The sequence below is a fragment of the Orcinus orca genome, chromosome 15 (assembly GCF_937001465.1).
Source record: "Orcinus orca chromosome 15, mOrcOrc1.1, whole genome shotgun sequence".
Lineage (NCBI taxonomy): Eukaryota > Metazoa > Chordata > Mammalia > Artiodactyla > Delphinidae > Orcinus > Orcinus orca.
The window spans coordinates 27359780-27373771 of NC_064573.1; the positions used below are offsets into that span (position 1 = coordinate 27359780).

A 13992-nucleotide genomic window follows, 5' to 3' on the forward strand; every position below is an offset into this window, starting at 1 on the left:
AACAAGAGAAGACACCGCAATGAAAAGCCCATGCACGGCGACGAAGAGTAGCCCCCACTCACCGCAACTAGAGAAAGCCCGCACGGAGCCACAAAGACCCAACGCAGCCAAAAATCAAAATCAAAAAAAAAAAAAAAGAATTAGTGGAATAAATAATGAACTCCAAACAAGCTGAAAGGTGTGCCGTACATTGAACATGGAAGGAAAAATATTATAATCTAAATTTCTGAGGGCAGAAGGGTTATGAATGATTTTTATAATCTGGGAAAAAAGTATAATTTAAAAGGTATATAATTTAGAAAACATTGGTTTCTATACATTTTTAGGATATATAGCTAAAAACATTGTTTCCTTTTAGGTGGAACGAGGAAGCCCCAAGAGCTGCTTCTTGTTTTTGGGGTCTGTCCTCTGTGAAGTCAACTGGGTCAGTGTGCTCTCTGATGCCTGGAATCCCAGTCCCCACCCAGAGACCCGGAGCATGATTGTCTGCCTCCTTTTCATGATGATTTTATTGGCAAAGGAAGATCAACTGGTGGATCAACCAGTAAGTTTGGAGAGCCTGTGATAAAGACTTGGCAGGGCTCTCTAGATCCTCACTCTGTATGAAGTTGTGGTTTTTAAGTTGTTTCCCTCGTGCCTCTTTCAGTGTGAATATATGCATGGCATACGGGATGTGCCTTCAACTAGGTGTCTGATTTTCTTTTTTTTTGCGGTACGCGGGCCTCTCACTGTTGTGGCCTCTCCTGTTGCGGAGCACAGGCTCCAGACACGCGGGCTCAGAGGCCATGGCTTACGGGCCCAGCCGCTCCACGGCATGTGGGATCTTCCTGGACCGGGGCACGAACCCGTGTCCCCTGCATCGGCAGGCGGACTCTCAACCACTGTGCCACCAGGGAAGCCCGGTGTCTGATTTTCTTATATAGTTCATAGTCTAAGGGAACCACACCAAATATAAAAATCAATTTCAATTTACATCTCCTTAATTGCTTGTTCTACCACCAGATCATAGAGTTCCTTTGAAAATTGGGTTCTGAATACTTATAAATCTTAATGTGTTTTGCCAAAACTTTGGTTATTACTTTCACGAGTACTCCTAACTTGAGAGATGCATATTTCTCGAAAAAATGGGAGCTCTGGAACTAAAGGAATGTGTGTTTCATTTTTAGGATTCTCCTCTACTTACTCTCCTTGGACAGACAAGCTCACTCTCGTGGCATCTTGTGGATGTTGTGTCATATCAGAGTGTGCTAGGTTATTTCAGCAGCCATTACCAGCCATCCATCATCCTGGCAAAGGAATCTTCTGCTGAGTTAATTGTGAAGCTCCTAAAAGTGTCTGCAGGTCTTTCCGTTCCTACTGACAGCCAGAAACATCTTGTGAGTTAAGTGGGTCCTTTAGAAGGCAGAGTGTTCTTCAGGGCTGGTAGTAGTATAAGTGCTACTGAGGACTGTCTCGAATCCTGCGAATGGCTCAATAGAAAAAGTTGGAGGATGTATATCATTTTGGCCTCTTGGGTCTTTCAGTTTCGTTTATTTCTTCTGGTAAGCCTTTACCTACTAGCAGTGTCACATGCTAACGAGGTGAAAAGGATTGAGGGCCGACAGTGAGCTGTGGGTTTACTGATTTGAATGTCATTGGCGGCAGAATGGCAGCAAGTTATGAGCATGAGTTTGAGGTCTGACGAACTCAAATCCCCAACTCACTGCCATTCTGACCTTGGTTTTCTCACCTGAATTGGAAATAATAATACCTTGCCTTCAAAGTGTTGTGAGGATTAGATCAGAAAATGAACATAAAAGTTTTTGGAAAAGTTCCTGGCAAGTACTTAGTGTGTAGTTAATGTTGTTATTAATGTAGTAAAAACTACTACTGGGATTTGGGAGAACATGGGTTCTGGTCTAAGTATTACCAAAGATTTTTATTTCCCCAACACAGGGTCTGTCCTCATATGACTCACTGCTCTGTCCTCTCCCAGTGCAGTGCTGTGCTCCCAGGGAATATCCAGTTAACACTGCATGCATGGATTCATTTGAATGATCTTTTTTTATTGTCAGGATGCAGTTCCAAAATGCCGAGCCTTCACTCACCAGATGGTACAATTCCTCAGCTCCCTGGAACAAAATGGAAAAATCACGTTAGCAGTCCTTGAACAGGAAATGTGTAAGCTCTTGGATGATATCATTGTTTTTAAACCACCTGGTAAGTGACTATGGTGGAGTCATGTATTCACTCAGTAAATGAATTCCTGCTGTGTATAAGGCATCTTGAGATCAGGAAGATGGTCGGGACACTGTCATTCCTGTTTGCAGAGAAGCAGTGGTCAGAGAGATGACTGGACCATAGGGACACTTGTCCTCTCAGCACTGGCCAGGGTGGGGTGGCATGAATGGTAAGAACTTGAGGAGGCATAGACACTGTCAGTTGCTGGTGAGAGGTTAACTGGACTGAGGGCTAAGTTAGGTGACTAGATATAGTGATTAGGAGATAACCAGAGACCATCCATCGAGCAGCATTCCTGGATGTTTTGGCTCCTAACTGGGAGGGCACTTCAGAATCACCTGTAGGCTTGTAAAGAAACTTCATATGAGAACCTGTGCTCCTAGCAGTTTGGTGGACTGGACATCCTGATTGCCTCTCCTGCCGAAAACAACTAAGGATGCTGGATAAAATGTTTTTAAGAAACCAAAAATTAAACATATTGACAAGGTGGCAGAAAATCTCAGAAGTCAGAAACTAAGTAAAAGGAGGAACCCATAAAAGTAGATGGAGTACTGAGGCTGGCTTTTACCTTGAAGGCTTTTGCTGACACTCCTTAGATTAGGGGAGATGATAAAGCCCAGGGCCTGCCTAAGATGGTAGCCTGAAAGGACCTCCTGTGCATTACCACACAGGATGGCATACTCAGGGTAAGGATGAGTTAGAAATGAACCTGCCCTGAGAAAGGAAGACAACAATCCTTAGATTCATTAAACCCAGCAAATCCCAAGCAGGGTAGATAGAAAGAAATTCACCCCTGTACACACTGTAGTGAAAGTGCAGATGCACCGGGGTCAAAGGAACAACATTCAACATTTACAAGGACAGCCGGCTTCTCATTGGCAACAGAGGAAGCTGTAAGATAGTGGAATAACACCTTCAATGTGCTGTGAGGAGATGACTTGTAACCTGGGATTGCAAACTAAGAAGAACCATCTTTCAAAGATGAGGGTGAAATAAAGATGTTTTCCTTGAAACCTGAGCGTGTTTGTCCCAGTGGACATCACTAAAGGAAGTACTAAATAAAGCATGTTCTTTAGGTAGAAGAAGAGTGATCACAAGTGAAAGGCTTGAATTGCAAGAAGGAAAAGTAAGCAGAGAAAGTAGTGAAATGTGGGTAAATATAAACAAAAACTGCCTGTATAAAACTACAGTAATCATCATTTAGGGGTTTTAAAAAGCAAAAGCTAACATTAAATTATATGACCACAAATATATGTAAGTTAAGAAGGAGGTTGAGTTAAAAGCATTCTAAGGTTTTAATATTGTTTGAGGGGGGTCAAGAGATTGATTAAATTTATGTCTTCATAGAATATGAATGGTAAAAATTCTAAGCAATTCACCAAAAGAATAGAAATAAAATATGTAAGTTCTAAGTTAGTAGAAGGAGATAAGGATTGGCCAGGACTTCCCTGGTGGCACAGTGGTTAAGAATCCATCTGCCAATGCAGGGGACACGGGTTTGATCCTTGGTCCAGGAAGATCCCACATGCCACGGAGCAGCTAAGCCTATGTGCCACAACTAGTGAGCCTCTGCTCTAGAGCCTGCGAGCCACAACTACTGAGCCCACGTGCCACAACTACTGAAGCCTGCGCGCCTAGAGCCCATGCTCTGCAGCAAGAGAGGCCACGACAATGAGAAGCCCATGCACCGCAATGAAGAGTAACCCCCGCTCTCCGCAACTAGAGAAAGCCCGCACACAGCAATGAGGACCCATTGCAGCCAAAAAATAAATTAATTAATTAAATTTAAAAAAAAAAGGATTGGCCAAATTTTGTTCAATCCAAAGAAGGCAAGAAACATGGAGAAGGTAAGAAAAATAGCCAAAATAAAAAGATAAAATTTAAATATATTGGTAAATGTAAATGGACTGATGCTCAGGTTAAAAGATGAAGATTGTCAGACTGGATTAATAATCAACAACATCCAGTTTTTTATGTATTTATTTTTTAAAATTTTATTTTAGTTATGGCACACGGGCTTAGTTGCTCCGTGGCCTGTGGGATCCTCCCGGTCCAGGGCTCGAACCTGTGTCCCCTGCACTGGCAGGTGGTGTCCCAACCACTGCACCACAAGGGAAGCCCCAACATCCAGTTTTAAGCTGTTTATAAGAAGTATATCTAAAGCATAGGATATAGAAAGCTTTCTACAAGGCAGTCACATTAGATATTAAAATAGAAAGCTGGTACAGCTATATCAGTATGAGACAGATAGGACTGTAAGGCAGAAAGCATTACCAAGCCAGACAATCTCTTGTGTGTGTTCCTGCCCTGAAGTTGCATGAAAAACACATATATACATAAAAAACACATATTACTTACATAAATAAGAAAAAAACATTATTAAAAATGAAGAGAGTCGTTGGAAATTGATACAAGGTTCAATTCACCAGGAAGAAAATGCATAAGGTGAAAATTGACAGAACTAGGAAGAGAAATGTCAAATTTGCTCACAGTGAGGGATTTTGACCCATGTCTCACAGTAACTGATGGATCAGGTAGACAGAAAATCAGTAAGACTATAGGATGTCTGAATAGCACAGCTGGATGTAATGAGTATGTAGAGAATAATATACCTTGTTAAGTCCAGAATGCACACCATATCAGTCTCACATTGAACAGTTAAGAAACTTGACCCATTACTAGGGTTAAAGCACATCTCAATCAATCCCAGAGGACTGGTATCAGATAGATCACACATTCTAACCACAGTGCAATGAACTTAAAAATCAGTAACAAAATATAACCAGGAGGGAAAAAACTATACATTGGAAATTAAGAAGCAAATTTTTAAATAACTGATGACCAAAGGAACAATAACAACAGAAATTTAAAATATTTAGAACTGTATTAATAAAATAGAGCATCAAAACTTGTGGGATTCAGCTAAAGTGAAACTTAATTTCATGGCCTTAAATGTTTATATTAAAATTTCTAAAAGCTGAAAATTAATTAGATAAACACTGAGCTTAAGAAATTATAAAAAGAACCACAAAATATAACCAAAATCTGCTTAGAAAGAAAGAGATAATAAAGAGAAGATAAATAGGAGGAGACTAAGGGTGAACAATGAAACTGGTAAATGTATAGGAAAATCTAAATGAAATCTGACTCTATAAAACAGTAATAGTAATGTGTTGTTGGGTTATGGTAACAGTAGGGAAGGTAATAGGAAATTAGCATTGTCTGGGAACCAGTTAACATCAGACTTTGAAAAATCAAGAATGCATGTTGTAATTTGTAAGATAACCACTATGAAAATGTTAAAAGAATATTGAAGAGAGAAAAAGGAATGTAGAATTGGAGGGAGAAATTGGAAGCATATAGTAAGATAGTAGATTTAGACCCACTCACATCAGTAATTACATTAACTATGAATGACTAAGATTGTCACACTGGATAAAATAAGGAAGAAAAAGACAATCCAGTAAAAAAAATGAACAAGACCCTTAAATTGACATTCTACAAAAGAGAATATTCAAATAACCAATAAACATATGAAAACATGCTAAACCTTGTTAATATTTAGGGAAATGCAAATTAAGAACTTGATGGCATACTCTATCACATCCACCAGAATAGCTAAAATTAAAAAGTTTTCAGTACCAGATGTTGGTGAGGATGTGGATCAGTGTTAACTCTCATATCCTGCTGATCACAGAGTAAATTGGTACAACCATTTTTAAATGTTTGACATCATCTACTAGTTTGCATATCCCTCGGCTTGGGATATGCAAACTAGTTAAAAAAAAGAAAGAAGAATTAGCAGGCAATACTGGAGAAATTGATTTAGAGTTGGTCATATGTACTGGGCCATGAAGATTGAATAATAGCCAGGCAAAGGAGTGAAGGGCGTTCTAGAAAGATCTTAATCAGAAGAGTGATGGGATCAGTTCTGGTTTTTAAGAACAACATTTTTTGGCTGTGTTGATGATGAATGGGAAGGGGAGAGGCTGCGCTCTATTAGGAGGCTTATTGCAATCATTTTTTGTTCCCATGAATCATAACTAAAAGATAGATTAAAATCACTATTCACAGATGCAAACTGTTATATATAGAATGGATAAACAACAAGGTCCTACTCTATAGTACAGGGAACTAAATTCAATATCCCGTGGCAAACCATAATGGAAAAGAATATGAAAAAAAGTATATATATATATATATGTATATATGTATAACTGAGTTACTTTGCTGTATAGCAGTAATTAACACAACATTGTAAATCAACTGTACTTCAATAACAAAATAAAATTTTTTTAAAAATCAGAAAAAAAATTTATTCACCTGGAATTCAGAGATAAGGCCTTTATTACCAAGAATATTTATACATAAAAAAGTAGATTCACACACATATAGTGCTTTAAAAATTCCTTGCTTGATAATCAGTATATCTTATGATAACACTAAGTTAGGGTTTATTGTACACTGTGCAAGTGGGTGAATTTGGTTTGATGGGTGTGATAAGACCTCCCCACTCGCGTTGACATAAATACCAAAGCCTTGAGGTGAGAAAGCCACAATTCTATTCCCTTAAAACAATGAACCCAACTCAAGGAGAATTAGAAATAGTGGGCAAAAATTATGCCTGATGAAGGGAATTCCCTGGCTGTCCAGTGGCTAAGGCCCTGCAGTTTGACTGCCGAGGGCCGCGGGTTCAATCCCTGGTCGGGAAACTAAAATCCCGCAAGCTGCACGGCACAGCCAGAAAAGAAAAAACAAATAAAAATAAAGTGTACAATTCAAAAATTATGCCTGATGAATAGTTACCTCAACACACCCTCAGTGAAAAATATTTTCTGTTCTTGGATGTGAAGAAGGAATCTACCTCAGTCACTTATTTGCAGTTCTCTTTTAAAATGAATTTGCTCTTTTTCTTGTGTTGTATTCTTTTTTTCACCTTTTAATATTTTGGAAAGACCCAGTCTGTCCATTTTTCTTATTTAAAAAACAAAGAAATAAAAGAGCTGCTGTTAGGAGTCTGTAAAAAGGTTTTTCCTTTCCTTACTTTTATATTTAGTTTTAAATAATAACCTTCATTGTGTGTAAATCATTCTAGAATTATTGACAACTTTGGCATTGGTAGGGGTGGAGGTACTGTTTCTAATTAGTTTACCAAATGACTCCTGAGATCTATGTATTTTGTCTATTTATTAAAGTATCACTTGGTCACACGCTGTAACCAGGGATCTCGCAGTAGTTCCTGCTTTGCTCTTACAAAGTATGTATGTGCCACATCCTATCCTTAAAAGCTAAATACAGAAGGATTTTCCTTCTGGCCCCTGGAGAGCAGCTAGTTTGAAGCACCATTGTTCCCTTTATCACATTCACATCGTCATACCAGCAGCCTTTTGCAAACGTGTTGGCTTTGTTCCCCTTCAGATCTGGACAGCCAGACCCGCCACATGGCCCTCAGCAGCCTCTTTATGGAAGTCCTAATGATGATGAACAATGCGACTATCCCAACAGCAGAGTTCCTCCGAGGCAGTATCCAGACCTGGATTGGGCAGAAAGTGCATGGGCTGGTGGTTCTGCCCCTGTTAACAGCCGCCTGCCAGAGCCTGGCTTCCGTCCGCCACATGGCCGAGACGACGGAAGCCTGCATCACTGCTTACTTCAAAGAGGGTAAGAGGACCGTCATGTCAGGCCCTCAGTAGACCCATCTTTTCCAAGGAAGGTTAAAGCTTTGTCTGAAGGAGATACCTTTCCAGACCCTTCCTGTTGAGGGATTGTACTGTTCTAATATCTCTGTAAATGTTGTTGATGTTTCAGAATATAGTTTGTTTTCTTCATAAAGATGTACAGTTAGCATGAGAAATTTTGGCCCATGTTGGTACCATCATGTTTCAAGGGAGGGAACCTCTAATTCATTTTATGTGGGTTTTGGAGTGTCAGACCAATCCTTTTATGGTAGGCAAATTGTGTATGTCATAGGCCTAGTCATAGTCCTAAAAACAAACGCTATATACCAGAATCTTTATAATAATGATCCACTGTATTAATTTTCTCTATTTTGTCACTTGTTAAAGTTTTTCATATGTCCTCTTATTGCATTTTGTCATGTGTTTTAAACTATTATGGAGTTCTCTTCCCACCTCCCCTCCTGCCCCCCACTTCCGCTTTGTCTTCTTATTTCCTACCTCTAAACTCTCAGATTCTGGAAACAGCCTGATCTGGTTAAAAAGAATTGCTCAGAGCAGTACTTCTCGACTCTGTTACTCAGATATACATCATCGTGCACACAATAGGGGAGAACGAAGGGTACTGGAGTGAGAATGCTAGGAAGTGCCTGCAACCTGCCCATGCCCTTTCTTGACAACACGTGAATAATCCATGTTCCCATGTCCCCCTGTGGAAGGTGCTATGTGTGTCACCATGTCACCCTGCTCCCATTCCCCCCAAAGAATTGAGAACCATTAGGATAACACTCTTGCTCCAAATTTATTTACTGTTTGTTGCTAAAATCAAATTTTTTTTTCAATTTGTGAAACATTTTCAAGAATTTCTGTCAAGATACGAGTCAAACTAAACTTTGATAATTAAAAAATGCTTATGAAGGATAGAGTAATAATAATACCCCTCGGAAAAGCATAAGTATTCATAACATACTTAAAAATGGTATTAGGTAAAGTTAAAACTCTTAGATAACTGGGAGAGGCAGTGTCTACATGAGATTTTAATGATCATAATATGGTGAAAGAGGTGATTTATGAAAATGCAGCCATGATACCTGACTTCATGATACCCTCTGCACTGGCAGCCAGGACAAAGGCATTTAGAGTGAGGGATTCCAGTCCAAGACATGAGGCATTGTCAGGCCCTCCAGGGTCAATGTGAGTGGTGTTTTCTCGACCTGAAGCTTTTAAAGTGAAAAGGTTCATTAGAGTAGTTAAATAGTTTGATTCTTGCTCTTACTTTTCTCTACCTCTTGGTGTTCTTTTCTTAGGCTCCCTCAATCAGAATTTAGGTTGGGGCCCCATTCTGGTGTCTCTTCAAGTTCCCGAGCTCACCATTGAAGAGTTTCTGCAGGAGTGCCTGTCCCTCGGCAGCTACTTGACTCTCTATGTCTACTTGCTTCAGTGTCTAAATAGTGAGCAGACGCTAAGGAACGAAATGAAAGTGCTGCTTCTCTTAAGCCAGTGGTTGGAACAGGTGTATCCAAGGTATATTGGCCCTCCGGTTGCCTACAGCCGACCGACCCATGGGATTGGGATAGCTTGAATTTGGGTTTAAGTTAATGTCCACTTAAGTGCACAGACCCGAGTGATACATAAGAAACAAACAAGGCTATGAGGTACAGTGACACCTATTTTAGAAAGATTTTCCTTGCATGGGCCGATTTTCTGAGCAGGCGTTTTATTTCCTAAGACAGGTATTTTGAAGCACCACCTTTAGCTTCCATATCCGTTAAGTAGGGGCAACAACGTTTAGCTCACTTGATTAAGTGAAAGGACGTCGAGCTCATATATGCTGTCTGGCATGTAGAAGGGGCAATAAATGTCAGCTGTTCCTTTATTGTCCAAATACTTTATTAACAGCATTACCTGTCAGCCTAAGCTTTTAAAGTACTAAATGTCCCTTACACTTAAAACTCATGTGTGGACTTTCAGTTAAATGAGAGTGGAAAGAATCTACTCTGAATTTGGTTTTCCTCCCCCCTCTCCGCCCCCAGCTCTATGCAGGAAGAAGCAAAGCTGTTTTTGTGGTGGCACCAAGTCCTGCAGCTGTCCCTGGTTCAGACCGAGCAGAATGACCCGGTCTTGACGGAGTCTGTCATTCGAATTCTGCTCATGCTTCAGGCCCGTCAGAGCCTGCTGGCCGAGGAGAGGCTCAGTTCAGGGATTCTCAGGGCAATTGGGCTGGGCCGGAAGTCGCCCTTGTCTAACAGGTGAGGAAGCACCTGCTTTTGCTTTTCTAAACGGGCCACAGACACCTGCACATACCTAGGGGGTGCGATACTTGGTAGATTTTCTATTTAGGAGCTGAGCTAGGGTCCTCCCAGTGATTAAGAAGAAAACAATCAGAGCCTGATTACATCTTTACATTTTAAAAAGGGTGTTTATTTTTTCCGTTTTAAAACAACTTTTATGTTCAAAGAATTTTTTTAGCAGTGTCTCATTGTATTTTGACTTGGTAACCTGACCACACTACACATTGCTTTTTGTCTTTGAGCCAGTGACGGTGTGCAAGGTTAGGTTAAAATACCCCGGTCAGCTGCTTCACTGCCAGCACTTTGTCAGGGAAACCCAGGTCCCATGAGGGACTCGGTCTAGCAGTAGAAGTTAACTGATTAGAGGGATAAGTAATGAGAAATACATTCAGGTTTTTGTCGCTAAAAATTCCAAGGTGTGAGAGAATTTGCTACTAGCCCCAGTTTATCTCCTAAGACTATTTGCATCATGGTTTTCTTTTAAAGGCCTTATCTGGTTTGAAAGGAATCCTTGCTGTTCTGATGTCAGCATTCTTATGGAATAGCCTGCTGCGACTTTGGGAGCCACCCAATCCAAAGCAGTTAACATCGTACTCCTTTGTTTGTGGTAGAATTTAGCAGGACTGTGTGATTTGATTCACTTAAATTGTAAAATACACGTCACATAAAATTATCATGCTAATTAACCCTTTTAAAATATACAATTCAGGGACTTTCCTGGCAGTCCAGTGGTTAAGACACGGTGCTTGCACTGCAGGGGGCGTGGGTTCGTTCCCTAGTCAGGGAACTAAGATCCCGCATGCCGCGCGGTGTGGCCAGAAAAAAAAATGATAAAATGTACAGTTCAGTGGCATTTAGTACATTCACAATGTTGGTGCAACCATCACCACTATTTTGTTCCAGAACATTTTCTTCATCCCAAAAGGAAATAGCTACTAGGCAGTCACTCCCTATTCCCCTCTTCCCCAAGTCTCTGGCAACCACTGATGGATTCCTGACTTTATGTATATCCTGTTCTGGGCATCTCATATAAATGGAGTCATGTAATACGTGGCCTCTCGTGTCTGGCTTCTTTCACTTCCCGTAAAGTTTCAAGGCTCATCCATATTTTAGCATGCACTGGTACTTATTTCCTTCTTATGATTGAATAATATTCCGTTGTATGGACACACCACATTTTGTTTTTCCATTCATCAGTTGATAGACATTTGGGTTGTATCCACTCTTTGGCTATTGTGAATAGTGCTGCTGTGAAAGTTATTTACGAGTTTTTGTTAGAACACCTGTTTTCGGTTCTTTTGGAATTGTTGGGTCACATGGTTACTCTATATTTAACTTCTTGAGGAGCTGCCAAACTGTTCTCCATAGCACCTGCACCATTTTTAACATTCCCACCAGCCGTGGCTGAGAGTTCCAGTTATTCTGTATCTTTGCCAACACTTTCATTCCTGAGACTGAATTATGTTTTCATTGTTTGGGTGGTGATAATGGAAGGGCAGATAAAGACTCCTTGATCATATTTACAGTTTTCCTGAAGAGGCTAACAACCACAGTAGGTCTGGAGATGTGTTCATCTTATTTTTTAATAGAAAATATGGTATTTATTTTAAAATGCTTACTTTAATAGTCATTTACTTCTTCTAATCCCTCCCTAACACTTAAGGTTCCGAGTGGCTGCCCGAGGCATGGCTGCCTTTCTTTCAGTTCAGGTTCCCGCCAAGGATCAGATCCGTTTGAAGCCGAGCTCTGAATTACATCTGACCCTGAAAGCTCAGCAGGTCAGTGAAAAGCTTTGTGGTTAAGGGCTAGAAGTTTTCCACAGGAGGAGGGAGGTGGTACCTGTAGTCTTTACACGTGATGACCTGGTGATGATGATCGGCAGCAGCACAGCATACTGTCTGGCGGGCTCTACTAACTGGAAAATGGTTAACGTGTGTATCTGCCTCGGATTGTCAACCAGTTTTTGTAGGAACTTGCCCAGAGCCCTATTACTACCCTTGTAGAAGTAGCAAGGCCATGGGCAAGCCAGTCTAGGATCGAATTTGGCTCTGATGACATGACTGTGTGCTGACCCGTCACAAGCTGGGGCTGGGGACAGGCACAGAAGATGAGACTACAGTTGAGACCGATAGAGGTTAGCTGGGCTTTAACTTGGAGCCCAGGCGGTGGTTCTGTTTTGTGAGTCTGGGGGTGGACCAGTGTTGGCTGACATGGACAAAATGGTAGCTGTGAAAAATAGTTTGTTCTAAAAATATGGAAGGCTACATGGCAGTGGTCCCCCGTCCCCATAACTATTTTCACCCATAAACAGGCTGGCCAGGTACAAAGGTTTATAATATAAAACGATGGCTGGCATTCTTGAGTGCTTACTGATGTTAACGAGTTAAAATTTTAACTCTTCTAATTCTCATAACAACCCTATACAATACGAACTTTTATTATCCTGGTTTTGTGGATGAGGAAATGGAGACAGAAGGAGACTAAGTAATTTGTCCCAAATCACACAGCCCCTGAGGGCTGGGGCTGGGATTCACTGGGCCTGTCCGGGTCCAGTGTTACGCTGTTGTTGCTCTGCAGTACTGTCTCTGTACACGGTAAATGCTTAGACCCCTCAGCTCTTGTCTTTTGCGGCATTGTCATGTCTGAGCCAGCCATGTACAGTGTGATATCTCGGTATTAAGAGCAAAGATGTAGCGAAAAAATCAGCAGGTTCTTCACAGGCATCTTGGTTTTTACAGTACCCGATACTTGTCACCGGCTGATTAGACAGCCACCATTTGCATCCCTAATGTTGTATAAGAGCTGTCACAAGTGGGCAGATGAGTGTCCCAGGGGGCGGTTGTGAAGTCAGTGCCATGCATTTCAGTCTGCATTTGAGAAGTCTGCTCTCCTGTGCCCGCCAGCACCTGGAGCATAGCTTTGCTTTAGCTGCGGCCAGCAGGTTGCCCAGTCCTTGCCAGCCTTTGCCAGCCTTCATTTAGACTTAAGTGATGACATACTTGTCATCAGGGTTTTCAGACTGGAAAGAAGTCAACTTTGTATAAAATGATTATTCTTAGGCAAACTGTCAAAGTAGACTGTTCTTTTTAAAAAAGAAAGGGGAGAGAGAGGAAGAGAGAGACATATGGACGCTATGGTTAGTGGGAGTGCCTGTTCCCACTGATTCTTGTTCTTAGATTAACTCCGTTCATACAGCAGTTAGCTTGGTACCAAAATCCCTTCCATTGTTGATTTTCAACCCCAAAACTTCTGTCTTAAACCACTTGGTAATTTATTTCTAAGCTGCCTGTTCATTTACCATCCTCAAAAAATCTTCTCCCTCCTTATATACTGAGCCAAGCAAATTCCATCTTTTAATCTATATCCTCTAGTGCAGTGGTCCCCGTAAATGAGAGAGACACTTCACAGTTCACACTCAGAATGCTAGGGGTGGGTGAGCTCGTATAGCTGGAAAACAAAACTCCCTACCCGCCAAGAACCGTTGTTCTGATTTTTTGTTTGTTTTCTCTAAATACAGTCTTTTTCTCTTCTCTTCTCTCAGTATGAAGGGAGGAAAAATTAAAGTTATGGAAGTAAAGAATGTTTTTCTTTCTTTATTCCCGAAGAGAAGCATGGGAATATGTCAATTCTGTTGGGCGGAAGCCAGAGGAACTTGATCTGTCCGTTGTGTTTGTTGGCTGATAGAACAACCTTATCATTCACCCTCGGCAGCACTTAGCCACTGGTTCCTTCTGAATTTCTAGTTACACGGTTTAGTACGACATTACTTTGTAATCTGAGAACAAACCCAACTGCAAATTAAAGCT

At 41.0% G+C, this 13992-nt stretch overlaps 1 protein-coding gene across 3 annotated transcripts in view; it reads left to right on the forward strand.

Annotated features, from left to right (window-relative positions):
• EPG5 (ectopic P-granules 5 autophagy tethering factor) overlaps positions 1-13992 on the forward strand; it is a 129548-nt gene that overhangs the window by 110321 nt on the left and 5235 nt on the right. For all 3 annotated transcript variants that reach the window (XM_004266052.4, XM_033421337.2, XM_049697760.1), the window contains 7 exons: positions 359-544; positions 1167-1376; positions 2055-2199; positions 7639-7881; positions 9203-9419; positions 9929-10144; positions 11850-11964. In XM_004266052.4, coding sequence (XP_004266100.1) covers positions 359-544; positions 1167-1376; positions 2055-2199; positions 7639-7881; positions 9203-9419; positions 9929-10144; positions 11850-11964 — 1332 coding nt within the window. The remainder of the gene's footprint in view (positions 1-358; positions 545-1166; positions 1377-2054; positions 2200-7638; positions 7882-9202; positions 9420-9928; positions 10145-11849; positions 11965-13992) is intronic.